Source organism: Dermacentor silvarum, chromosome 6, assembly GCF_013339745.2.
Source record: "Dermacentor silvarum isolate Dsil-2018 chromosome 6, BIME_Dsil_1.4, whole genome shotgun sequence".
Taxonomy (NCBI): domain Eukaryota; kingdom Metazoa; phylum Arthropoda; class Arachnida; order Ixodida; family Ixodidae; genus Dermacentor; species Dermacentor silvarum.
The window spans coordinates 146129562-146157281 of NC_051159.1; the positions used below are offsets into that span (position 1 = coordinate 146129562).

The window sequence follows — 27720 nt, forward strand, 5'->3', positions numbered from 1 at the left end:
CGATTTAGACGTCCCCTCAGAGGACAGTTAGGCTTTCCTGTTTGTGGCGCGAAAAAAAAAAAAAAAAAAAAGGGCAGGTGGCGGAGGGAAAAAAGAAATGACATGTCAAGAGCTTTAGAATTTACCTTCTCGATAACAGGCGAGTTCTTCTAAGTTCTTGATCCTTGCTTCCTCCCACGTTTTTCATCTTTAAAGTGAGATTTGCATCTTGAAGCTTTGGCTTTGGCATTTTCGCAGTAGTAGAAAAAGTGTGCCTGCGCGTTGCTGACGTGGAGAAAACGTATGTATGTACATGCAAGGCCAGCGTTAAATATTTCTTTGGGTAAAGAAAGAACTCTTCAGTTGCTTACTTATGCAGGCGACGAGCGCCAGGACGGCTTTTTATTTATTTTTATTTCTTTACTTCCGCCCTCACCCTCCTCCTCCTTTGCAGTTGACTTCACTGAACTCTTGCTCAGTAGCGCGAAGACATACTGAGCACATCCACCTTCGTAGTTTCGCGAGTGAATTTATCTACATGCATTTTACTTGTGGCCTTGTGGTTTTCGCTGGTGAGGACTTTCGAATTTGGTCCGGCGATCCAGCCAGCGTTCCTCTTTAGTTCGCAGGCGTCTTTCACCCGTCATACTCGCATTAGGCAGACATGCCCGTGCTCTGTTTTTTTTTTTTTTTTCGTTCTCTCAAACTGCCGCCGGCTCCTATTCGATAAAGGCTTCAGTCACGCACGGTTCTTTGTGTAATCGGTCTGTTGACTACTTGCGTTCGCACTAACACATTTCACGAGGTGGTAACTGTTTAATGTAAGCTTAGCTTAAAGTTAATCCAGCGCCAAGAACTTGCTGCATTGTTGTCGCGGTGAGAAAGCGATACGCCTCCGTGCGAGTGTCGCGCGGTTGTGTTATTCTTGCAAGCAATGTTCGCATTGGGCCTGTCATCAGGTTTGATGGCATGTATGCCTAAAACTTGAACAAGTTTAGTTCTTGAAATAATAATGTGCTGTTTTCTCTGAAGCAAATGGGACATGTTCGACGAGGAGTAATTTGTCTGCTCTAAGGCCGCTGTGTTATCTGCAAAAAAAGTAGTGCTTGCAGAGTTGGCTTACCGGGAAAGCACTGCTTAAGAATTTACCATGAAGACCTAGATGTTTTCAATTCTCTGGGTTCAAAAATTGCGCTGAGTGTGCAAGCTTATGAGCACAGTCCATATGAGTAATTTCTATAAATTTTTAAGTCTGACTGATAGGGCACCGCGACGTTGAACACTATGACGTCCCTTTTTACGTTGATAAGTTCGAGGTTCAGTTGCTATCAAAGCTGGCTTTCCTGCTGACACGACTGTGACGTGGCGAAGCTTGCGTCTGAGAATCCAGGGGAAGGAAGTAGCAGCAGAGTGCTTCTTCGGGTGTGGCAGAATTCCTTTAAAATACGTGAGCAGTGTGACACTTTGGAAAGGGGGAATGAGTGCTCAAGACAGAAAACGAAATTATTTCATTTGCGCTAGATCAGATATAGCGTGGAAAGTGACAGCAATAGCGGTAGTAATTGAACACGTCAAATACTGTTGTTGGTTTTAGGTAATGTCTTCCGTCGTGATGCGAAGTGAGTATTAGAAAAAATGCAGTCTTGTCGTCTACTTCTAATCCGGCAGAAAGGCCATGTCTGCTTGTGATGAATGAGTAATATATATATATATATATATATATATATATATATATATATATATATATTACATTTAGAAAGCCGACTGGCTTTGTTGGGTCTACAGTTGATGGCTGAACTGTTCGCTCTACCCGCATCTAAGTTCTACGCTCGGTCACACTTTTAAGGAAGGCGCGCTTGTGCGCTTGGCAGCGCTATTGGACAAAGTTGAAACGGGAGGCAGTGCTTAAGAGGGAGAAAGAAAATAACAAAAAATTAATCGAAAGTAACTACTCTGCTGCCGGGCGCAGTAATAGCTCTGCAGTGCGAGCCGGGGCGACTTCATAGCGTGCAGCCTCCGTGTTGGGCATTTAATCATCCGCCATTCGTTTAAGCGCGCCGAGAGCTTCGCTTAGGGATCTCTGTGACGTATGCGCTCACGTCAGCATGGGGCAGCTGCGCGCGACGAGATGTATGCGCGTCCATTTTGCTCGTCCACCGCGGGTGCACTGCTGGCTGCAAGGCGGCCCGTGAAGGTGGGGGAGGCCTCGGTGGTTGGGGGGAGGGGGAGGGGGCCGGGGCGGGCAGATGCAGCGGTATTCAACCTCCGGAGGCCGCAGTAAAGAAATAAAGGCCGGGAAATAAGCAAATGCAAAGTGATCATGGAGTGGGAGCGAAAGACTGCCTCATTTCGACACGGAGATGGACCACACGATTCGAGCATAAATCAAAACCGTAAACTGCCGCGAGGGTCCGCGGCATATACAGCCCGCACGCGCGCGCTGGCGCGCGTTCGGGAGTAATATCTAATTAAAGTACCCCAGCGAAAAATGTTCGAGCATAAAAAAAAAAAGAAGAAAGCAAGCAGTAGCGGGGCGATCGAACTGTGAAGGAGAAGAGAGTGGGCGACCGCTTCAGCCGTGGGAGGCAGGAAACGAATGTGGCAGGACATTCGCGCAGCGGGCTCGGAATGAAATAAAATGAAAGTGGGGGAAGACAGGACTGTCAGAAACGAGATGCGATGCGAGAGCACCATGCACGCATACATAAAAGTGTGCCGAAGACGTATCACTCACTCAAAGTGCCGCTCGTGCGCGCATGTGCGCGGCTCCGTGTGTGTGCCTGCGTTTGCGTCTGGACCGGTCCGCGCGAAACTCTGTTATTGAACGTTTCCTTTATACTACGTTTTTTTTTTTTTTAATTTCGTCGTATAGTATGTGGGTTTTATTTCCCGCATTTGAAAAACGTCTCTGAACTATCGAATAGTTTTGTTTTGTATTTCCTTTTATATTTCCTTTAGTTATTTCCTTTTTTTTTTTCACCTCGGTTATTGTTATCGCCGGTTCCGTACCGCGAGCGGTCATTATTAGATTTGCAACGCGAGAGCAGTGCGGGGCGCTTGTGGGCGTTGTTGTGCTCGCCTCTGGTCGTGAAGGTCTTTTTATCGCTTTGGCGCCCCGGACATCTGAATCTCTCGGATATGTCTGTTCGGTTCCTCTCGATCGTTTTCTTTATCTTTTTGTGCGTTATTTGCCCGCACGTTTCTGTGCCTGAGGCCCTCCAAACTGGCGCGTTCGTGCGTGCTTTCTCGTCCCTATGCTATGTCCTCCAAATCGGTCAGCTTCAACGTCGTCGGGCCGTGTTAATCTTCGCTTTTCATATTGAGTCTTACTTCTGGATTTTGAGATATTTCTACATACTGATCTTCCGGTAATAAGTAGCCAGGATACTTCTACTTTCGTGCCGGGTGCGTCGCACGCAGTCTACTCCACCTCAAGTTTCTTTTTTTTTATACATCACTTTGGACCGCATTACGAGACTCGAGAAAACACGCGCGCTTCCGATAGTTTGTCTTTCAGCGAGTACTCTTGAGTATCTATGTTGATCGAAAGTTTGAAAGAATATTCATTTGAACGAAAGGATCGCGCAACGTTGGAAGACGACATGTTCAGAGGAAAAGAGAGTATAACTATAGGATGCATGCTAATCTATAACCTAAATGTAAAGTAACAGCAAGGATTGTGCAATGTACTTTGATTCTATTTAGTTTGATCCAGTCCGTATGCATTACATGACGCCTCTGCAAAGGCGCTGCGCTCAGCACAAATACTAAATGGTCGCTGCATCGAAGGTGGCACATGAAATCGCGTTTTGGGATGGAGGCTTGAGCGATGCCGAAGTGTGATCCGTTACGCCAACGTAGTCACTGTAACGTATCACGGCGTTCAAACATGGTTTCTCCACTACAGTGATCATAGACAAACTGTGTTGTGCAGACTGAGTATATATCAGGTTGACACGGTTTCCTAGGTTGGTGTTTTCTTCGGGTGCAATGCTGCAGTCCTCCTATATACCGCGAATAGTTCGTCGTAAATAAGAGAAAAAGAAGAGTAACACTGCCAGTACCATTGATTTTATTGATTAGCATTCTTTACCAAGTGACGTTGTAAGTGTGTCGTAGGTGTGTTAAGCTTCCGTTAGTATGTGCTCTACCCTCTGCCGCAAGCAAAGTACCGACAGACTGCAATGGTCAGTACGTTTGCCCCTATTTGCGTGCGCAACCTCCTCCTCTGTCTTCGGAGAGGGACGTCTTCGCGCGTAGCTTCGAAGTGGCACTAGCGCTGTTGTAGATTCCAGTCTTTTCCTCGTCTCAAAGTGATCGCATGGTGACTTGCGCTCACGTGGCATTTCTCGCTTGCGAGAAACGTGCGAGCATTGCTTGTCTTAAGAGTAGGATGCTCAACAACGCTATTGCACTGTTGCCTGCAGTGGAATGCAGCGCCATCGGATACACTTTGCGCATGGGCTCTTGCTTCTGAGGATGCTGGGGCGGATCTTCTTTTGCATGGTACAACGTCAGGGGAGAGGTTACACTGCATGCGAAAAGGCGGTGCTATGGACGGTATAGATGCAGAATCAGCACGGCGGCCAGGTTACGGACAACGGACGCAACGTGATCATTGTGCAGGGAAAGCTGTGAAAGGGCGAGAGAGAGAGGCAAGATGGCCGAAACGGTGCACCCCGAACGCGCTGCGGGCGAGTAGATGTTTTCCATCTGCCACTTGTGTATGCACCGTTAATGGACCAGAGGGGGAAAGCCGACCGGCCGCTCGGCTGCCTCGGTGGGGGACCACGGGCACGGCGAGAGGCCAGCGCTCGAGCTGACCGGGCTGCCGGACCCCGGCGGTTCTCTTCGCGCCGTCCCACTCGCCCCCCCCCCCCCTCCTCCCCCCTTAATCCTCCGGGCTGACTCATCGCCCAGAGATTTGTCTTTGGGGTAGCAGGGCGGCGGGAGGCCTTCGCGTCTATGCATGCGATGTGGACGCCGAGTACGAGAGACGCGCCGCGTACGGCTGTGCCTGGACAGCGCATCTCCAGGTTACTCGTGTTTTTGTCCGGGCTGACACGCCGGTGTCGGCGAAAGCGTGGAGGTAGAGGATATGCTGGCTACCTTGGAAGTGTTCAGTATTCGGGAGATGGTTCATCAAGGAAACACAACAGTGAAATGGATCATACGCGTAAATGTACCACGGTTTCGTTAATGCGTCAAATGTGAGGCAAACTACCGAGAACGAAGTACCTCTTTTCTTTATTGTATCGTAATTTTTTAGCATGTCGTTGCTGTTACTCCGTGGTGTCCTTTATTGGCGCTTAGGGTAATTGCACTGATGTGTGTAAGCGGTACTGAAGTAACGACAACTGGAAACGTTCCAACGCCAAAAGGTGGTGGAAATTTCTGTAATAGTTATTGTAATTGTCCAGTTTCGCTTCGTTCGTGGCTTTCACATTATTTTGCTAGAAATTGATTGCGTGATATGAAAGCTGGTGTAGTCGCAAGTGTCCTGTAAGTTATGAGCTCCAAGTTCTGGCTTATCTACGAGATTAACATTTTCGCTGTCAGTGCATCGCGCAATAGGGAACGTGCTTGATGCTTGGCATATTATTAGTGAATGCGGCCGGCCAATGGCAAAGAACACTTGTCATTGCGCGTTGTCATTGTTTAGCTCCAATTGCACCCACATGTGGGAAGACAGTCCTCAAGCTCGCGCGATGACAAGCAGCTTTGGCTTGGCTTATAGCGCTCGACACTATAATGTCAAACACAGGGTCATTCTCATAGAATTCGTTGTCGGTATAGTTTGCCTCCAAGTCTGCAAGATCTTTCTTTTTTCTCAGCGCATGGTATAGATAATGATGATGATACGATCATCCCCTTTGAATCGGGGTGGTGGCACATGCCACCAAGAGAGTTCTTTAAATCGTTCTGCTTCGATAACTTGCGACACGTCGCGCGCATTCAACACGTGACAGGAAAGCGCATTCCAAGAACAATGCAATTAGTAGTATACGAGCTAAGGCATCTCAATGGCACTCCGCCGCTTATTATCCCCATTTTTCGCTCTCTTGGTGGTAGAACCGTTCGGCTGCAAGCCATTGTCGGAAGGCTGTCTGCGGTGACGTCACAGGGGCGCGGTCCCCACCTAAAGAGACGACGTGTAAATATATATTTTAATTAAAAAAAAACATTACAAAAGCGTGGCATTGTATAGAGGGCAAAGGTAGGGGAATTCCCCTCTTTTTCTGCCGGCGGCGGCGTCCGTTTGCATTCGAAGTGCCTGCTGCAGATTTCTTTGATGCATGTACGCCCTGCACAGGACTTGGTCGCCTCGGGCCCCGGATTATACGGCGCACGCCGCGGGCAACGCTCGGCCCGGCGCGGCCAATGCTTGCGTACGAGGTTCTGTCGCTTCGGCCAGACTATGTGGGCTTCCCTTCGCGCTCGAGGAACCGGGTTCAGCACGCTTTATTTAGGTTGCTTTGCATGTGAAGGACTAGGAATGTCTATTTCATTTCCGATTTCGCCTCGCAGTTCCGCCTCGGCCTGTTGCTGAGCAAACAAGTTTGTCTAGTTAATGAGAAGTAGCATTCAAGTACGGTTCCGTCACGATGCCAGCCATTTATGCCAGCCTTTTCTATTGTCTCTCCCGCACCATGCAAAGTGCTACTTGATGAGAATAAACTTCAAATATCAAATACTTTAATGGGTGACTCAGTTAAATCATAAGGGCGCTCCTAAAACAGCGTTGGCTTGTCCGACTATATATATACTGTACGAGACGGTGGGGTCCTTGGAACTACCCGGTGCCATCTTTGCGCCGATTTCATGTTTTTCATCTACGTCGACTGAGAGCTGGAAACGACGTTTGTTTTTACTGTCTCTTCTGTTGCGACGGCCGTCATCGTCAAGTCGCTAATGTTATCCTGTCCTTGTCGTTGTCAGGACTGTTGCTCACTTTATCTTCGCCGTATGGCAAGAATATTTTCCCGCCACCATCGCCACTAAAATTCGAACTCGAGCACCTGCGGCATTGTGCAACTAGGAGAGAGAGAGAGAGAAATAGAAGAGAGGAAAGGGAGCAAGGTTAACCAGACGGACGTTCGGTTTGCTACCCTGCAGTGGGGGAAGGGGATATAGGGATGAGTAGATACACGCTAGCCAGTGCACGTCTTAGCGCAGCGTTGGCGGCTAATAATTCTTGAAAGCTTTTTCCTTTTCTTTTTTTTTTTTCATCCCTCACATACCCTTTGAATGGAGATACTCGTAAACGTGTATTACGAAGACACCATGGGCACTACTGTAACGGACCAGGACGACGTCGTGCGCCTCGCAAGAGGAAGCTGTCCTTAAGGAGGTGGAGCTGTCCGCACATGACAGTCCGCTGCTGTCGAAGTAATTGAGATCAGAGCCGAAGGAATCGTGGAAGCCTTATTTATTTATTTATTTATTTATTTATTTATTTATTTATTTATTTATTTATTTATTTATTTATCGGTGCATCACGACATGACGCTATCGAAGATGGTGGTGACGACCTTTGCCTTCATTATTATTATTATTATTATTATTATTATTATTATTATTATTATTATTATTATTATTATTATTATTATTATTATTATTATTATTATATTTATGACGCGTTGACGTATTCCTCTGAGCAAACTTACACGGGTGAGGGATTCCGCGTTAAAGGCTATTTTCTTCTCCGGCTGGTCATGTATAACTTAATATTGAGGACTGCAGTTCAAACTTGTCATTGCGGACTTTCCAGATGCACTTGTCGATTTTGGTTTGTGTGCCTGATTCATGTAGCAATTCAATTTATTTGGCGAGCCTGTGCTCCGTATACGTTTCCTCACGGGCGCACACAAATGAAGAACTGAAAGGTCGCATAAAGCTTAACTCAGAAAAGACAGAGAGGTATAGGAGACTGTATTCGGCTCGCGTCTTGCGATCTTTGGGGACAGCGACGTTGCGACAACGGGGCCGGACGAGTTGACGTCGTCGGCGGTGGCGCCGTGTGTATATATATAAATATAGCGCGTGTACGGGAGGCTTCACCGGGTATAACATGCAGAGCGCCGCCGACGTCCGCGGTGCGCGCGCAGCACGAGGGGGAGGAGGGCGACCGAGACCGTGCTGGTCATCCGTCTTCCTCGCGTGGCGCCAGGACGCGCGCGCAAGCGCGCGTGGGCTCGTGATGGACGCCGGCGCCGATTTATCAGGCAGCGACGCTGGTCGGCCGGGAATCGCCGGCGGCCACCCGCGTGGTGTCGTCCCCGTCTTACCCCGTTGCTGCCTCGGGTTTATTCAGCAGGGCTCGCCGGGCCACGCAGCGGTCGTTTTCATAATTAAACCGGGGCCTTCCGCTCTGACCGCGCGGAAGCGTAGTCCGCGCCGACCATTGCGCCCGTGCGGTGATGGATGCGCCGGTTGCGCAGATATGCGCGACCGTGCCGGTGGCGACGTGCATTGCTGTTAGCGCGCCATGCGTGGGCCCGCGCGTCAGTGCGTGGTGGGCTGTCGGCGAGGTTGGCTCGTATGCGTGCGTTTGTGATAAGCTGTACGGTTATAATCAGGTCCCAAGTTGTCTTCGCTTTGTGCAGTGCAGCTTTAGCACTCACAGCTTGCCCGCATTGACTTTCGGTATACGAAGCTTTGGGTTACAAAGCGAGGCCCCGCGCATTTTATTTAGTGCGTGATACCGCATCGTCGGAGAGTATACATATACGTATATCATTTGCTTCGTGCGCGTATAGTGCACATCCGCGTATAAGGGCGAGGAAACCGAAGGTAACTAACTCTGGGTCAGATAGTATATATATAGCAGCACACATATAGTGGGCGCCGTAAATGCGTCATTTCGTATTTTTGCTGCAGTGAACTAGAGCTCAAGTTTACTGAATGCTTTCGCGTTGTGGCCAGCCGCTATAGACTTTAACATCAACTGCAGCAGCGTGGTTGTGCTACCGCAGTGTGATTTTTCTTTTCTTTATTCTTTGTTATTGCTTCTTTATACTTCGGTGTTGGCGCCGCATATACATCTAGAACGGAGCTGAAACTGGAAATTGCGGAGAGGGCCCCGAAGGAAAGGTTGGTTTCCATTTGTGTGGGCCTTTCGCCCTCTCCGCTGGCGGCGCCTAGCTCGCTTTGGACGGGGTGCCCTAACCCCCCTCTCCTGACCCCGAGCGACCGATTACCGCGCGGCTGCCGCCGAGGAGAGCTGTATACGAATGCGCCGGGCACCGAACCGGGCGCGCGCGCTCGCGTTCGCCCGCCTGTTTGCGTGTTTTTTGTGTCCGTGTATCCGCGTTTTGCGGCGGCGGCGGCGCCCGCAGTATTTCTGAATCGCAAAAGGCGCGCCGCCTCGCCGAGACAACCGGGTCGCTTTGGCTTTCTTGCCCCGCCAGCAGCAACACAGTAGCGCGCCAACAACAGCGCCTGCCGTGTGCCGTGTTTGTCGCCGTTCAACTGGCGATGATGATGGCCTCATTGCTGTCTGACTTCGATTCCAGAATGCCTTTGTATCGTGTGGTTGCCATTGATCGCCTAAGTGTGCGTGCCGCGTCTTCCAGCGTGCAGTTTCTTATAGCGGCCATTGAATGCGAGCTGCGTGCGAATCGGTAACTATATGAATGTGGACAGGGAAGACAGTTTTAGAGGAGTTTTTTACAGGACAGAAAACACATATGTACACCATGGTTATCGATCAGCAAGCAGTGCTGGGTTTTCGGCTGTGCTGCCTTGTCTTGTTTAGTGTGTCCTTGGCGTTTAAGAAAAGGGTTCCATCGTCATCGCAGTCTAGCATCTTAAAATGATTTGGGTGAAATGCTGAACAACACGCTGATATTTCGCTCCAGTCGTCTTAACATATCTTTATTTTCAAGAGTTTACAAAGGTTGTTACTCGTTGCTTAAACCGATTGAGTTGTCTGCCATTTTCTCGCCCCTGTTCAGTATATATGGAGTCGCCGCACTTAAAAATCAATAGCAATATAGTTATAGCTATCTCATTCGAGCTCACAGCGTTCGCAACACCGTCCGCATGCCGAGGCAGTCTTTAGCGCACAGATATGCAACATGGCCCGTTCCACACACTCGCATGCCTGACATGGAAGGAAGAAAGGAAGGAAAAACACAGAGGGTTGAAAGGCAGAGAGGTTAATCAGATTAGCCATGGCATGGAGGCATCACTAAAGAGCCATCAAAGTGGTTCGTACTCAGTTCGCCCGGGAATTCCCGTGAGTGTTACTCACGCGAGACTGCGGCAGCACCTGAGCCGCGGGGTGCGGGAGGAATTTACACCTCGGCACGAAGAAAGGCAAAATATCGGCGGTAGCGCCAACGAGCCGTAACGTTTTCGGCGGAGCTCTCCGAGATTTGACTGCCTCGGCTCGGTGTATACGCGCAAGGCATCAAATTCAAGCCGGCGCATTTTTTCGCCCGTCTAGCCCCGAGGTACGGATGTTAAGAGTGGCTGGATGGAACGCGGGTGGCGTTTTTAAGCGCTATATTTCCTGTTTGATTTGTTTGTTTGTTTTTCTCCCCGTTGCTTGAGTAATCTCGATCGCGCGGGCGCCGGCTGTCTGCACGCCCGGAGGCTGTCCTGAGAGTAACATGTTTTGCGGTCTCTTCGGGCTGGCGTTGTCTGCAGCGCGGCTGCGACTCGCTTGAAAACCGCGCATTCTATACTTCTACACGCATGCGCACGTGCTCGCATACGTGTTTCGGTGTTGTGCGTTGAAGCTTAGAGGCTTCTTGAAAATCATCTAATCCACGTGACAACGACGCCTTATTTGTGCTTGTTTCTCGTACTGCGCGTGGCCCGTTTTGAACGCACACGGGAAAGTGGTGCCTGCATCGAATGTAGTCAGCAGAAACGAGTGAAATCATTCGATATGAGCGTCCATGATCCTGCGCGAACGAAAATACCTATTATAGCGCGGTTCTGGAAAACTTCTATAGTCAATCATTCACGAAATCGTTCGTTTGTGAGAAGGGGTGAATAAAGGCGATATCTCAGGACCAATGTCGTAGAGTTCTTATTAACGAAAACGGCTCTGTGGCTGAATGAGCAAAGATTTTCGCTCGTAAGGGCTTTTTTCGATTGTCCGCCCGTATTCGCTAATATCTCCAACATTACGATTGACCGGGATCTGCTTTTACGAGCAACTCTAGCGGAAGAACATTTTTATGAATAAGGACCCTGAATTCGGTCATAGTTTCCAAATGTGAATTGTCGCTGCTTAATCCCGCGTAACGCTTCTTGGTAGATCATTATAAGGGGCAGCTAGAGTGAGAGAGAAGGTTCTTTACTGGGAAACAGAAAAGCCAAAAGAGGAGCAGGGCGGCAAGAATGAAAATGAAGGCAAGAAATGTATGATTCCTATGTACCGGTGAGACAAAAATGAAGGTGTTGATGGAAATAGGCTATAGAGCTTGTCAATTAAGCGAATGCCTTGAACGAGTGAGAAAAGGGAGCTCAAATGAGAAAAGATGTATCTCATATGTAGACTTTGAAATTGCTTTTTAAGGAAACGGCAAAGGACGGTATATTGGGTCCTTGGGAAGTAGAGCCCATTCTGCTGTAAAAAGTCACAGGCCTGCGCGGCACACGCAGCCTGAGTCACAGCGTAAGCTGGTGGAGCGGCTCAAAAGTGGCTCCAATTTCGGCACCACGCACAACAGGGTGCGGCAAAGTCTCTTCACCTCGTTTTGACGAGAACAATATGGACTGTCCGCGCGGCGTCGACGGCGAGCTGCGGCTTGTAATGCTCTCTGCACAGCAGTATGCTGAGCCCGATGATGCCTGGTTGTAGCCGCGCACGTAGCTCTACGATTCGCTTCTTCAGCAGCGGTTCGTACCTTGCGAGGAGACGCCATAACGTATACCGAAGAGGTATCCATTCCAGAATACGTGGCGCACATCTCACATCCCTTGACCCGTGGCACGGTACGTTGTTGTTGATGATGATCGTGATTGTTTATTTGAAATATTCAAAACGGGCTGGTGACAAATAGTCACCTAGCCTGCTTGAGTTAACCAGGTCCAGTTACATGTAGCATGCAACTTCTATATATGTAACTTAAATGTCGGGCACGCTGCGTTTGCAGGTACTTTAACTAGATGGCGCCACCATAATGGTGGAGGCTCGGGATCGCGTTGATTGCGCGCATAGTCTGAATCGCATCTCGTCGTCTGCGCCGGCGCGCCTGCCTAGGGCGCGTTTATAGGACATTTTCCCGCTGTCTGACAGCAAGCGCTTGCGTGGCTCAGTGGTAGAGTATCTGACTCCCACGCAGCGGGCTCGGGTTCCATACCGGTGGGAACCGGGTACGTTTATTCGCATTTACGGTGATAGCGGTTACGGACACCGGCCGCCGGCGGCAGTGGCGGCGACTGCGGCGAACACCATCGCGAACCGAAACGGCTATTGGAATGAGCCATAACAGCTCACGCTGTAAAACAAGCCATTTCGTCTCTATAAGCTGGAGATCCCACCAACATTGTCTCCAGCAGTACACGGAACGTCGTTCGCTTTCGTTGTGATAATGTAACGCGAAAGCGAGTTTAGGACTATGCAAGGTGCGTTTCGTGTGGTGCTTCCGGTGGGTAGCCTATGATTAGATCTGTTGTTTTACCCCTTAGCAGGTATATAACAGTCAGTAGGTAGCTTTTTCGGTGAGCAGGAATCCTTGTTGGGAAGTCTCAGTTCGAATCGTGGTGTGTGCGAGTGTCGGCTGAGACTATAACCTAGACCCGTTTATCCGCACTGTGGCAGCAGTGCATCCGTGAGCCCAGAAAACTTCCAGTCATGTGTTTCTGACAGTCAAGTTAGTCAAGGAAAAAGAAGTATTTTGTCTCATAATATACTATAGGCAGATGTTCTTGATGCGTTCAAATATAAGGAAAGTGCCCCATTCGTCGAGCTCACGTATGTAGCTCTCTAGTTGTACTTAGCAGTAAAACTCGCTTATAAAAAAAAATTCTTACTCCGCAGCAAAACTGGTGCCAGAAGGAGAGATCTATAAGTTATAGGCTGTTGTAAAATTTTGCTGTTGCAGAGCACTCGACCGGAAATTTTTGGGCAGCTCTGTTTGTAAACGCAGAAACGGTCCATAGCCGCTGGCGCTTCGTGTCCGGAGCCACGACGCTAGTGGCTGCAAGAGCCGACCACCCATCTCCGCCTCCATCGCCTGCGGCGGCGGAGGCTGTGGCGTGTGCGCGCAAGCTCTGGTCTCATTTGCATCCGCGCCGGGTTCTGAGCTCAATGGGTTCGCGTGGCCCCGGCCATTAGCATACGCGGGCGGCACGTCGCGCGCCGAATGGAGCGCCGGCGCAACCCCTTCGGGGCGCCGCTGCGTGCTCCGCCATTCTGCAAACGCTGAAGCGCCCCGCTCGTGCTCGCTGTTCGCGCAGCTCGAGAAAAGGCGTTGGGCACCGCCTTTCACATGCACTTCCACGCAGCCGCCGCTGCCGATGACGTATACGGTCACAACCCTTGCCTTCAGTTGTCTCCGCCTTTCCCTTTCCCTCTTTCCTCGTTTTAGTGCGCGTGCGTTGTTTTTGTGGCGCTCGATCCACTTTAGCAGCATGCGGCGCCGGCAGTTAGGTAGTTGGGGCATAAAATGCCGATCTCTCTATGGCTGCCTCGACGTCTTGCCAAGTCCGTAGCGTTCCTGAGCCCACGTATTCAAATTAAGAAGTTTTTACACTAGAACAGTTCCTAAGAGCAGATGTCATACAATCGGGATGTCGAAGACGGCCGCGAACAAAAACAAGCAAAACTTACAAACGAAATCTTTGTGTGTGTGTGTGTGTGTGTGTGTGTGTGTGTGTGTGTGTGTGTGTGTGTGTGTGTGTGTGTGTGTGTGTGTGTGTGTGTGTGTGTGTGTGTGTGTGTGTGTGTGTGTGTGTGTGTGTGTGTGTGTGTGCATTCGGCCCCCTGCTGGGCCCGTATTTACAAAAGCTTGTTACGCCTGTCGATACATTGGCGAATTTCGGCACATCATTTGCTTTGCCCGCGTGACTGACGTGAGCAGAATTGTATACTTTCTCATGCATTGCTGACACTATTTCGTCGTACCGAAGCATCGATGATGGCTGCGGTCTTCCATATGCTAAACACGGTTTTGTGAAATGTAAATTGTTGGTAATGTCACTCCAAGTACCTGTGCACTGTATGTAAATTTATTGTGCTAAAAAGGTCGAAGTGGTGGCAGACGGTTGTATTAACCGTTTGTAATTCCGTGTGCACTCCGCGAGTGTTTTCTTTCTTTTTTCCCAAATGTTATGCTGCATATTTTGGGGTTAGTGTAGTTGAGTCTATAGCAGCACTGCCAACATCGTGTTCGAGCATGTTGCAACAAACGCTAGCCACATTATTATTTTTATTAGCTGTGTTCTTCTTTTTATTTATTTATTTATTTATTTATTTATTTATTTATTTATTTATTTATTTATTTATTTATTTATTTATTTATTTATTTATTTATTTATTTTGTAATACTCTCCAAACCCATGGGGTGTTACAGAGGGGGTAGGTACAAAGCATTTGTAAAGACAAACAACATATGAAGTAAAAGAGAGAAAACAACTATAGTTGCAGCTACTTCATGAAGTGGTCAGTGATTGCGTGCTTGAATGGGTACTTGCGTACTCTTCTATGGCACCAATGGAGGGGGGAAGGTCATTCTAAGCTCAACTTGTCTACGGCAAAAAAAAAAAAGAAAGAAACAGAGAGAGAAATAAGAAAAGGAAAAAATTAATAAATACATGTAAAAACAGATTAGTTCCGCAAAAAAGAATGGCTACATTATTTGTGAGTTCAACATGAGATTAAAAGTAAATAGGTTGCGCATTAAACCCCATCACAGAATGTTTCATTACGAAACAAAAATCTTGTGAAAAAGTGAAAGACGCGAAATTCTTCTCGCTACCAAGTGTGGGGGACCAGGAGTCGATTTGATCGACGGGATGCTATAGTGTTGCCAGCATAGGTATCAGTTATAAAAACGAACTAATCGGTTATGAACGTATGCTAAAATACTAACTAGTTAACGTGGTTTGAGCCGTGCCATATGCCAAAAGCATCCGGCCCGTGTAGGCTGCGCCGGCTGCTGCTATTCTCCGGCACGTTAATTATGCGCAAGAATACTGCGAATGCATCAGAGAAACACAGTCGGTTAAATCATTCATGTCAACATATTCAACCAGATCCGCGCAAACGGTCACTAAATGCAAATGTCACTGAAAGTGACAGCGAGAGAGACAGACCTTATATGGTAAGGTAGAGGTCTTAGAAAATCTATATTTGCGACGTTGAAAGTTTCCGAGGTCAACGGGCCCACATAACAGACCTTGATAACGCTGCCCGTTACCGTTCCTTACCGTGGCCGAACGGCGCAGCTGCTCGGCCGTGCTCGCATCGTAGCCGACAGCGCCACGAATATCAGCGTATTTTTTTTTTTCTTACTGTGGAATCATTGCGAGTAGAGAGTCAAGCGCCAACAATGGTAACATCGCGGTTTGTGAGCGTCCGCGATTAGTTCTGTAGCGCCGTCGGCTATACATGCTTCTAAATGATCCGGAAAGGGTGAAGTGACGTTATCGACGCCCGGCCCGGCGACCATCGGCGGTGAAGCTGCCAGCGACGCTATATACAACATGGCCACTTCTCCGTCGGTAATTGGCCTCGTCATTGTGCGGCTGCCGCAGAAATGGCTCCCGAGCCCATGCCTATATGGCAAGCGAATCTTGCCGTTCGCGATCAAAACTGCCCCTGGCACGGCGGCCCGCGGCTAACGTGTATACATATAACGCTGGTACTATGTTAGCAGTAATTTTCGTCAGCTCCTCCGATAAAGTCTAAATATGATGCATTGATATAAATATTTAAATATTCTCTCTCTCTCTCTCTCTCTCTCTCTATATATATATATATATATATATATATATATATATATATATATATATATACTGCATGGCCGGCAACATGTCACTTGAGTAAATATTAGACTAGCAACACCCCCAAAATGTCAACATAAAGGTTGTTCAAATGTCACCGAGGTGCCTGTGCACAGTCTATGTATATAACATTTGTATTTTTCACCATGCACGCGAATTCGCTTGAGGCACGCTCCCAGCAATAACTTGACAGACTTCCTACATATTTTCATGAAGGTCATGAAAGATGCTAAATGCATGCAGGCGTATCAGTAAAGGCTGGCGTGCAATATAAGGATTCCTTCTACACTAATGCATGTGTGAGAACTTGCCGCGACCCAACGGTGCCTACGTATAACCCCGTTCTTTTTTCATTCTATGCCGTAGCGTGGCGTGGTGTAGTGGTTAGCGTGTATATCGATTGTGTATGTGATAACACGTGTACACTCCAAATGTCCAGTAGGACAACCAGGAACTGTAATAAAGACGACGCTTTAGTTAGAGACCGCCTATAGCCAGGACACAGGAAGGCCACTCATTCCGCAGGCCGTTTATATATTGCCAAAATCGCTATAGCCGGCCTTGTAACTAGCCTGGACGCCAGACCTAAAATCTCCGGGCTACATCGAGTTCCGCCTATGAGATGGGCCGCTTACGCCGCAGGACGGCTACGGATGGCACTGCATATGGGTTGGGCCTGCTAAACAAAAACCGTTGATAAAAGCGCTACATTATTTATCCGACTTCCTGGCTTCCTTACGCTAGCACTTTGCGCAGGACATGATTAAGAGTGTAGATATAGCATTTCTGTAAGCTGCATAATTTACAGCACATGAGGTGGACAAATGTGATGTATGAATATACAGCATGCATGACATTGTTAGAATGTTAGCGAGGGTTTTGCAAAAGTCTTACTCACAAATTAGTGATATATTTTAGAGCAATGTATAACGCATCAATTTTGTCCGCTTATGTTTATTATTAGGCGTTGTTTACGTGATATCGTTTTTTATTGCTGAGTTTCAGAGTTATAGACTTGATACATGATTTCTTTTTATTCTTGGAATTATTCAAAGTTTGTCTAAAAATATTGAAGGCATATACTTGAAAACCCACTTGCTACAGTTACTAGATTTGAACTTCCTTTGGATGCAAAACAACTCATCAAAATTTATGCAGCGAGAAAAAGCATTTCTTAGTTCCCGTGTATTTGAGCTCCCGAGCTAAAGTTTCCTCTTAAGCCTTCATACCTTTACGCTAACCCACTCCGTGGTAAAATCTGGAATGGTAGAAAAGCGCTGAAAAACTAAGTAATTGCAAATCAAGCACCGCTGACGTAGTCGCTAAAGGCACGACGTGTGCAACGCAGCTCCAACTGCTACATCATTGAACTCCCGAAAGATCCAAGGCATGCAGAAATTGTGATCTTTTAATTTTATTTATTTATTTTCTTTTTGCGAATATGCATACGGGGTATCGATTTTCGCGTTTCTCAGTACTAGTTTGCGTAGACCTCTGGCTTCCTGGCATTTTTATGCCGCCCACACATATCGCATTTCGTGTGCTCTGCCTTGCATAATGTCACTTTTATCGTCCATACTGGCCCAATAAGCTCGATGAGAAATAACAAAGACAAGGAATTGACATATCGGCCGAACGGTATACTCATCGGCTCTCGTGAGAAGTGCCATTTTTAAAAGTCGAATTTTTATCTTTCTCTTTCTTTGAGTGGTCCCCTCATATTTGTCAGCACCAATAAAAACATTGTAATGCAGATTTCTATTTAGCGATCAAACACCGTGCGCTCGCCGAATTTGGCTTCAGAATGCTTGTCGTGCTGCCATTGTACTGCAGAAGTGTCCTGTCCTGCATTTTTTTTTCTTCTGATCTTTGTACTCTTTTTTTTTCCTTTCGTCATGGGTTTATTATCGGTTATGCTTCGATAGCCAGGGTCCGTATTCGTAAAACTATGTTACGCTAGGATTGTAAAATTATAGCCAATCCTGATGCTGGACATATAATTAGCGAAGGCGGATTACCGTCGACAAATAACACTTACGGACGAAATGTTTTGTGAATGTGGGCCCGGAAGTTTCAAACCCAGTTCGCTTACGTTCTCATCTTTTTAGCATCTTTTACAGCGAAGCTGTTTACGCCGGCGGAAGCAAAAAACGCCAGGCTAAAAATTGAATACAAACAGCATATCTCATTTGAAATCGGGCATGCATACAGCTCAGCACTCGTTTTCAAAAGAAAAACCGTAAGACACGCACCTAAACCACATGTTGGATGATAAGGCGCGTGTGAATGATGATAAGGCGTGTGTGTGAATGGAAACACCCTTCGACGCGTTCCGGTAAAGATTAGGTTTGCAGCTGCTTCGAAAGGGATTGACGTCATTCGAAACCCTCGTGAAACCAGTGTCTCTGGTTTCAGTCTTTGTAGGGCCACGTGTGTGAATTCAAGTGACGTGACAATGGGTAATCGTTTTGGGCGTCGTTTACAGCGTTCCTTCTCCCCCGTGTGTTTCCCGGTAAAGATTACGGTTGCGTAAGCTACTCCGAGTGGAAAACTACCCAACAGCACAGAAGTCACGTAGTGACGTCACCACGGTCTAGCAACTCATTCAGTTCCTTCCAGGCTACCATGGGTAGACCACGGAAAGTAAAGACGCCGGAAGAACAGCGTGAATATAATGTCGTTGTGAAGTAATAAAGGGTGTGGTTAAGCACATTTCACTTGTCTTTGGTTTCGCTCTTTGTAGAGCCACATGTGTCAATTCAAGTGACGTCATAATGGGTCATCGTTGTGGGTATCGTTTACAGCTTCGCTGTCCAACCACCTTCACAGCGTGGATTGGAGCCACAGTTCTTTAGTGTAGATGACTTCTCTTACGTTCTCATCTTTTTAATGTAGATGAACACGTGACATTCTTCTAATTGTTATAAAAATGTGATATGCTTTTTATTTTTATTTTCTGCGCCGTGTTGGCTGCTTTTCAAAATGATATTGTCTCTTTTCCTAATATTATAGTTGCGGTATGATGTGTATTGTTTATTCAGCAGAGTTACCTTTCCTCATCTTTTCATTTCCTCGATTTCCTCCTCCCGAAAGAATAGGCCGGCGTTGTGCCCCTCTCGGTGGTAGTTATCAGCTTGCTCCCTCCCTAATTCATTCGTGTCCTTGACTGTATATGTGTACAAACCAAATAATAATAATAATAATAATAATAATAATAATAATAATAATAATAATAATAATAATACTTCTGTTGTCAGCGACATTTCGCAGGACGGCTAAAGCTATCCGCATTCCGTCTATAATCTTGGGCACAACGCTGGAAATTGCGCTGTTCTGAAAATCACAGAACGTGTGTGCACGTGATTATGGTCCTGATATTACATAACCTGAAGGCGCGATTAATTGCACTTTGACGCAGGACGTTTAATTTGTCGAAACCAGTGCGCAGCCGAACATATCATTACTTAGTTTGTCGTTGGTTTAAGTTTGCCGTTCAGTTACGGAGCTCAACCGCCTCGTGTGTGTGTGTCTTTTTTTTTTTTTTTTTTTTCCGCTGGCGCGGAAGAGACGAGCGAGCGAGTGCGTCATATTTTTCGCGCCCCTGTGTACGTGTCTCGGTTCCGTTATGCGCGGCGTCTCCGCTTACGCGCTCTTTGTCTCGTCGGCGACGCGTTTGTCTCCGCGGCTGTGGACTGGGCGGCGTATATATGGGATTTCGTTATGCAGCGCCGAACCACTTGCGCCGCATCCTCCTTCGGCAAACGTGAAAAAAAAAAGTAAATAAAAATGAAATAACGCGAAACTCCATAGCGCGTATATAAACGGCCACGCTTCCTCCTTTGCGAGACCTTTATCTTCTTGACCGCGCGGCCACTTTCAAATTTGCAGCTATCCGTCGCGCGCCGGAGGCCCTCGGAGTCCGGCGCCTTTCTTGTATATTTCTTATTACGGCCCGTTTGCCGCATACACTTGCGGGCTCGATGAATACGTTAAGAAGACAGGCGCGCATCGCGGCTGACCGCGGCAGACTTTTAAATATGGGTGCCGCGCGCTCTTTGTTTCGCGTTTGCTTTCGGGATGCGCGCTCTGGCGTTTCGTCCCGAAGCTGCTTTCCAATGCCGCTCTGCGTGTATGAAGGAAATAATAATAATAATAAAAAACATCATTCCTATCTCTTATCCCTCCTCCCCCAAGCCCGGGTATTTCATTTTCGTTATCATATTCAGCGTTCGTGCTCGCGCGAGGCCGCGGTCTGGAATAGATATATCGGCCGCTCTTTGTCCGTGGCAGCCGCGAGGCCCCCGCACGGCCGTCTCTTCCATTTTTTTTTTTTTCTTTTTTGCCGGCGCCGCAAAATTGCGCGCACACAGTGTGCAGGCTGCTGGCTGCGGCCAGCCACGATGCATGTCCAAGCGGCCGACGCGATGCAGCATGCAGCGCCGCCGCTGCCGAGGCGGAATTGGCAATTCCGCGCGATATATGCGCTTTCGTGGCCGTGGTGTTTACGCAGATGACTGTATATATGCGCGTGGCTGGCCGGCTGGTCCGACACAGCCCGCGGCTTCTCTCGCGTCCATCCTTTCCTTATGTGCCGTTTGTGCCTCTGTTCGTATTCCGATATGCTGATGGCTGGCCGGGGCGGCCACAATTGACGCGAGGAACAATAGAGATTGAGGTCCACTCACTACTCCCTTCTCTGGATTTTCTCCTGATGTCTTCATACGGAGCGTTTCTCATCTTTCGTATTCACACGCGGCCGTCCTCTTCCTTCCCCCTTGCCAGTTTGGTTCTCGTATTTGTTTTCTCCCGCATTTGACGTAGTCTTTTTTTTTTTTTTTTTCTTATAGCGGTGAAAGAGTCCGCACCGAAGGGTCCCGTTCTCTTCCACGTTCTGCAGCGAATATGCGGCGTTCAGCTGTCTAAAATGTCTGTTTAAAAGAAGCAACTTGCGCTTTGTTTTCCTTCTGCGTTTTCGAGCCTATTCTCCTTTCCATCCTCCTCTCACCGTCTCTCGAGTGTTCCGCACAAAGAGGCCACTTTGTCTCCCCACCTCTTCTTCTTCTTGATCGGTGTCTATGTTATACTTCGTTTGCTTCGAGGAAAATACTTTCAGGCCTCTGTTGCATTGCGCGTATTCCCTGCCCTCATCATATATCGCATCCCGTTGCAGTATAGAAGGCGAAACAGCTGCGCCTCATATATATGGCGTCGTTCTTTGCAGCGAACGAGCGCACGGCGCTCGAGGCTTGTGCGTTATGCTGTATGCTAGCTAGAATGAGGGTGCCGGTAGTATAGTGCTTTACCTGGGAGGTGCATCCGCATCTCATTTCCCTCTTATCCTACTCTGTTAAGGATTATCCCAGTATGTGTCGTTTATCTCCGTCCGTCCATGTATTCGTGCGTAAGGGGCAGAGAGAGAGAGAGAGAGGGAGAGACTGCGTGCCGGCGTGTGCGCATGTGCGTGCTATCACGCGAGCCCAAGTTATGTAAACGTGAAAGCGCCTGAGCTTTCGGGCCTCTTCAAGCGGCTAGTTCAAGTCTCAGTTGTTGTTTCCTTGTGATAAACCGTGTTACAGACCATACTGCAACATTAAGGTATTGAGACCAGCATGGAAATCCGAGGCCTTCTTATGAAAGGCTTGAACTAGATATATAAAAAGAAATTACGTCATAATTCATATGACTGTCGATGGTATATATAATGCGATTAGCATTCGAGCAATGGAGCGACACGCCGTATTCCCGAAGTCGCTTTATTTAACACCTGCAGTGGTCATTGTGCAGTGGTCACGCCGAAGTTATAGAATGACGACGATGTAACGACCACGACGGCATCACGTCGACGGTATGACAACGAATGCATCACGACGACTGTATGACGGTGACATAGCTGACGACGATGGCATAACAGCGTTATGAAGACAATGGGGTGACGACAAAAATACGTACGAAGTCTGTACGACAAAAATGATGTCTGGACGACAGCGTGAAGAGAGTCGAATGACAAAGCTGGAATGACTGCGATACAACGGCCACTACGGCATCACGAGCACATGGCCTAGTCGCCCAAGCTATAAGAGAACTTCGGCCACTATAGGTCGGCATAAAAGACGTGACGGCATGATGAGATTCAGATCACGAAGCTGGATAGACGACGAAAAGCGTATCAGCTCGGACCGGTGTTCGTGCACGGCACAGTCGCAGATGTGACATAAGAAAAATGTTGGGAATACTGGGCTTAAAAGCGACACTTTTAAAAAATGGGGTGAGGTCCCAGGCCAGTGTTTACAAAAATTGCCATGCACGATAGAAGTTCCTGATTGGCTGGCGCCAGCCACGGAGGATAGCGATAGGCGTGGTAACAAGCTATATATACGATCGCTGCGACAATGGCAAACCGCGGATGGCGCTGAACTTATATACGTTTTGTGAATGCGGGAGTAGTCGCTTGCATTGATCAATGAACCTTTTAGTGGTAGCGGATGTGTTCTTAAAGTTTAGTGCTCGTTCTTCCTCCTGTCTTTTTTTTTTTTTTCTTATCTTGTCTTTGTGTGTTTTCTTTTTCTTTGTTGGCGGCGAGTTTCTTATGACACACTGATCAAGTTATTTCGGGTGTCGTAATCACACGTGAGCCCACTAGAAAATTCATTGTCGTAGGATACGAACAGGAAAAATTATTTATACGGTATGGCGGAATTGGTGAGCGAAGGTTATATTGTCTCTTGTCGCTGGCATTCCAACAGTCGCGGAGCGTCACTAAATAGCAACATAGTAACAACAGCCAGGCGCTGTTCTTGTCTAGGCAAAAATTTTGATTTCGCAATGTCCTTTGCACTTCTTTGCATGCGTTTCCTTCTGCGCCGTCACCTTTCGCATCTGCTGCAACTTGCAAATATAAACATCTGAGCGGTCGCGTCAGCATGTTTTATCAGCTCTATATGTCACACGCTCGTCCGCGCGTGCGTGCAGCTGCATGTTCGTGATCAGCGCTTCCATCTCCTTCGCTCGGATGACAGAATGCGCTGACATACTTGCTTGATTTTGTACGTTCTACACGTGTTCCTTGCGTTTTTCATGAGACCCTAGCTTGTGCTGTGAGGCTTGTCTCTCTCAATTATGCACACACGCTTTGCCATTCACCCGTGTATAGGACGTCACTGATACATGTGTTTGTCTTTCTCTCGTGCAGGTAAGCGTCGCGGGCCGTTGCATCTGCGCGTTGGGACAGAAAGGGCCGGGAAATGACGTTAAAGAGCCTGGGCGGCTGCCGTCGCTTGAGCGTTGCTGCCAACGACGACTTTGCCGAGCGGAGGCTCTACAAAGGTAAATGCCGGTTAGCAGGCGTCTGCCGCCTTATGTTTGTCCCGTCGCGTACGGCGATGTTTTGCGAAAACGGCATTGCCGACCCCCCACTGCCTCTCTTGTCGGTAGCTCCATCACTTGATCATCATTAGAGCTAGAACTGTGCGGCTCTGCGTCAGCGGCGCATTGAGTTCCGGACTATTTCGTATATTGGTTTGTACGAGCGTAGCACTGGTGATGTAGATGCCCGCTGGCTTTTGGCGTTCGCCTGCAATGAGGTCGGACGACACGCAGAGGTTCAGTCATCGTGACAGAAAATGAATCTGATTCCAATGAAATAACCTATACTGCTACCTTCCTTAGCTGTCTGTTCTTATGTTGTGTCCCCGAGCCGAAGGAGCTTCCGTGCTCGCTTCGCGTTGAGCCTGTGAACGCAGCGTGTACAGAAAGCACGGTACCGAAGCTGGCGACCTACGTCAGCGGACGGAGAATTGCCGTCACCTTCGGCTGGGCTTCGCATCGCGCGCGGCGCACCGTGGGGGGTGCTTCTCTCCTCCGGGGAGGCGGTGCGCGCTGCGTCGACGCGTGCCTCCCCTCTCCCCCGCGCTTCTGCGCCGCCGGCGCTACCGCGGCGTCGAACGGCGGCGGCGTCAGGAGCGCGTGCGCGCTCCCGCCCTCATTTGCATATCAGGCAGTGGCGGCGCGGCGGCGCCGAGATGTTCTCCTGCGCGCGAGCAAATATTCTCAAAGGCACCGCCCCGCGCGCCGGCTCGATGGAGCGCCTCTGGCGCGACCGCATTTGCATATGAATCAGCGCCCGCGCGCGCCGAGCACCGGAAAATTCCCCCGGTGCACCGGTGGCGCACTTCTCCCCGTACCGGGTCCTTCTCGCTCCCTCCCTCTTCGTCCTTTGGCGCTACGCGTCTTCGTTGGTGAGGCCGCTCTCTCCTTGCCTCAGTTCATTTCTTTTCCTTTGTCCCCTTTGGAACGGGATCCTAGCGTTTGCAGCGGTTGTCTGTCAACAGCCTGCGCGCGTTGGCTGCCATCATCCTTCCCGATTGCGTGTATGTTCGCATGTGCGTGTGTTCTTCACGTAAAGACGGCGGGAAAGGGACGGAGAGAGTACATTCATCTCTAGGAATCGCGAGCCAAGTGCGCTCGCAGCAGTCGGCCGCCCTTCCATGAATCGACGCGTCTGCCCTTTGTTGACTGTGCGATTCCTGTTTTCATCAGCCTTGCTTGGTGATTCGGCGGAATGCTTGTCTCATTTCTTTATTTTTGTTTGATGGCCTGTTTTTTTTTTCTTGTCTTCTTTTTTTATTTGTTTTTCGCATAAGTTAGGCGAGTGGTACATGTATACAAGTTTAGCCACTTGCATGTGACGTTTTATTGTTGGGGTGGAAAGTTATTAATTGGGAAGGCTGGTCTACTTAGTCTTTCGAAGCATCGTGCACATGCGCCTAAACATGGTACCGTAAGCCATCTTTTGTTATCGCAGTCTTATTTTCCTTTTTTTTTTTTTGTTTCTGCGGGCTCTTTATTTATAATTTTGGGGCAAAGTGATTTTGTCTCTTTTATGCCTTATTTTTTTAGTAGCGAGAGAGAAAGTTTGTCCTTCGTGTCAGTCACTGGTTGGAGGCCGCTGTAATGGTAGGGAAACACAGTTCTGGCAAGTCCGCAATTCCTTGTGCAGACAGAGATAATAATATATTTAACCGATGGGTCGATGCCTTTTTGGCAGGCATAATAAATATGTCTCTAGCGCAAGACAAGCTTCCTGTGGGGCTGCATGCCACTTGCTGCAGGTGTAGCTCGTACGTGGTTAGGAGGAATTAATGCGAAGCATTCTTCATCGACTGCAGCCACTTTTGTTTTCGCTGCCGGACGGGCGGGGTATCTCGCCGTTTTGGTGTGCCGATCCCGGTGATAGTGCAGCTTATCTCGTCGTTTTCGTGGGCCAATCCCAGTGATAGTGCAGTCTAAAATTATATGACTGTGCCCCTGGGGCCTGGCTGACGGACTCAGTCGCTTGTTCCTCTCAGTCATCGGAAATTTTTTTTACAGAATGTATTTTCTGTAATTTAACTACCACATCCCGCTGATTCGCTGTCGCGTTCCTCATGGCTGTGGAATGAAGAGCTTGCTCGCCGACGTGCCTCCCCGCGCTGGGTTGTCTCCGCTCCAAGGTGCCCCCATCGGCGGCCGAATTCGAATGAAAAGACCCGCGCGAGCGCTTTCATTGGACCTCGTCCAAAGGCAAGGAGGGTTTGTCTGCATCAAGAGAGGACAGCTGTGCTTATCGGCTGCTCTTCGCCCGGACGTGGACTACTCGTCGACGCGCTTGTGCTGTCATTCCTCGCACACCTTCGCTGTTTCTGTCGCTATATCCGGGCAGTTTTGTGGCGTTTTGACAAAGGCCAGTTGCGATAGCGCCGTCAAAAAAAAAAAAAAAAAAATGCGCTCTACTTTAGCTCACCAAAACACTGTCAGCGAGTGACGCTTCTTTAGGAAGGCCGGCATTGTTAGCTAGCATTCAGCACATAGTCCATATGGCCTTCCCCACGTACAGATTATCAGGTGACCTATATATCCGGTCTGCGTGCTGGCATGTAATTATTCTTAGAGTGTGGTAATCTGAACCAGTACTGAGAATGTGTGTGTTGAGCTAGAGTTGACGAAGGGTGATACGCAGATTACTCCTTGCAGTAAATGTTGGTGCCCGTACGTAGTGTGTTTGGCACCAACATGCATTCTTCGTGGCCTCCGCCACGGGCCAAAGACAAGAGTTCAGTTCTTAAGATGTTGAGTAATCAACCTTAGGAAGTGACTGTGCATCGCAAATTTGGTTCTATACCAAGTGCCGGAATACCAGCAAATAGAGCTCAAGGAAATGAATCGGTAGTTATTGCATATGAGGTCATCCACCGCCGATGGGGGCACCATGGAGCGAAGACAAGCCTGCGCGGAGGCTCGTCGGCGAGCAAACTCCTTATTCAATCGCCATGAAGAACGCAGCGACGAATCAGTGGATGTGGGTGAATTTACAGATAATACATTCTGTAAATATTTCTCAAAACTGCGAGGAACAAGCAACTGAGTCCGTCAGGCAGGCTAACATCTCCAGCTTATTTAAACTTAGCATTGCCCGCAATTTCCTTTTTAGACTATAACTTTATACATGCCCGCCCTCTGTGTTGGGTTGCCCCTCCTCCGACAGTCGTTCAAGTTGTAACCGTCAGCGTACACGCACTCAAACTTTAACGATTATTTAAACTTAGTGCAATGCATCCGCCATTTACGTACTTGTTGTAAATTGTCAACAGCTGGAGAAACGACAAAGGGTGCGAGATCCGGCGCACGACCCACGCCAGCAGCAAGTGTGTTTTTCGCATGCGTCACACCAAGCATTCGTTTTCTGGGCGTTTGCACCCCACGCCTAAACAGAGGCGTGGGCCGAGCGTGTTCCAAAGAAAGACGACGTCTGCACCTTACTGTCGCATGTGGTGCTAGAGCCCTGACACTCATGAGCCAGTAGCCGCCAGAACCAGGGGGGGGGGGGGGGGGGGGAGGAGGCTCGAGCGGGCTCCCGCCAACGGTCGCTGCTGCCACTGACCCCTTGGCTGTGACCTGCGGAGGCAGCGTTGCGTGGCTGTTGCCACGATAAACGGTTTAGTTGCTGGGCGACCCTCCCTCCGCCGGCATCCAAACCTCCTAATTCCGCGATAATTAATCGCAGAGGATTATCTCCGCCTTCGTAATCCCGCTTCTCTCCCTTCGGCCCGAGTCTGATTTGTGGAGCCAGAGAGACGAGCTGTTTTCCTTCTCGCCCTCGCCTTTCTCCTCGCCCTGCGCGGATTCCCCGCGTTCGGCTCGCTCGTTTTCCTCTCCTCTTTCGGTTCTCTTCCTTTCCGTGGTTGTTTATGGGCCGCCGCTTCTCTCGGTGCTTTGCTCGTTGCTCCTTCGCGATCTCAGGTCGGGCGACCGGCCGTCGTACACGTATACGTGTTTACGGCCATCGGCGAAATGTGTCAGCCAAACGTGGCCGCTTACGCGTCGAGTCTCTACCCCGTAGGGGCAAAAACAACCGGATTACGCTGGCTGGCGGCACTGTGCAACCGAGCGCGGGCGGCCGTTGCCCCTGGCTCGTGGTCTGGCACGGTGCATGTGCATGCACGTGTGCCTTCATCCTGCTCTTCACCGAGGGCGCCGTTGTCGTGAACGGGAAGAGACGCGCGTGCTGTCAGTGTGTATATAGATGCTGACGTTTCCTATGGCAAATTTCCTTACGTAGGCCTCTGGTTTGCATGCACTGGAGAGAAAAACCTGACAATTGTTTGTGTTACTCAATATCGAAACGTAGGAGCACTAATAAGTTGTCGCCGTTGTCTTGACGAGGACACGTGTATTTCTGTACTCTTTCTTGTTTTCGTTTCTTTGTTGCGCAGGATCGTTCTTGTAGCGCAGAATGGGTTC

At 48.7% G+C, this 27720-nt stretch overlaps 1 protein-coding gene across 4 annotated transcripts in view; it reads left to right on the forward strand.

Moving 5' to 3' along the window:
• LOC119456153 (POU domain protein 2) overlaps positions 1-27720 on the forward strand; it is a 649805-nt gene that overhangs the window by 484726 nt on the left and 137359 nt on the right. For 2 of the 4 annotated variants that reach the window (XM_049669567.1, XM_037717771.2), the window contains one exon: positions 23135-23268. The exons of the other annotated variants lie outside the window; for them this stretch is intronic. In XM_049669567.1, the coding sequence (XP_049525524.1) occupies positions 23187-23268 (82 nt within the window). In that variant the 5' untranslated portion in view covers positions 23135-23186. The remainder of the gene's footprint in view (positions 1-23134; positions 23269-27720) is intronic. 4 annotated transcript variants of the gene reach the window in all.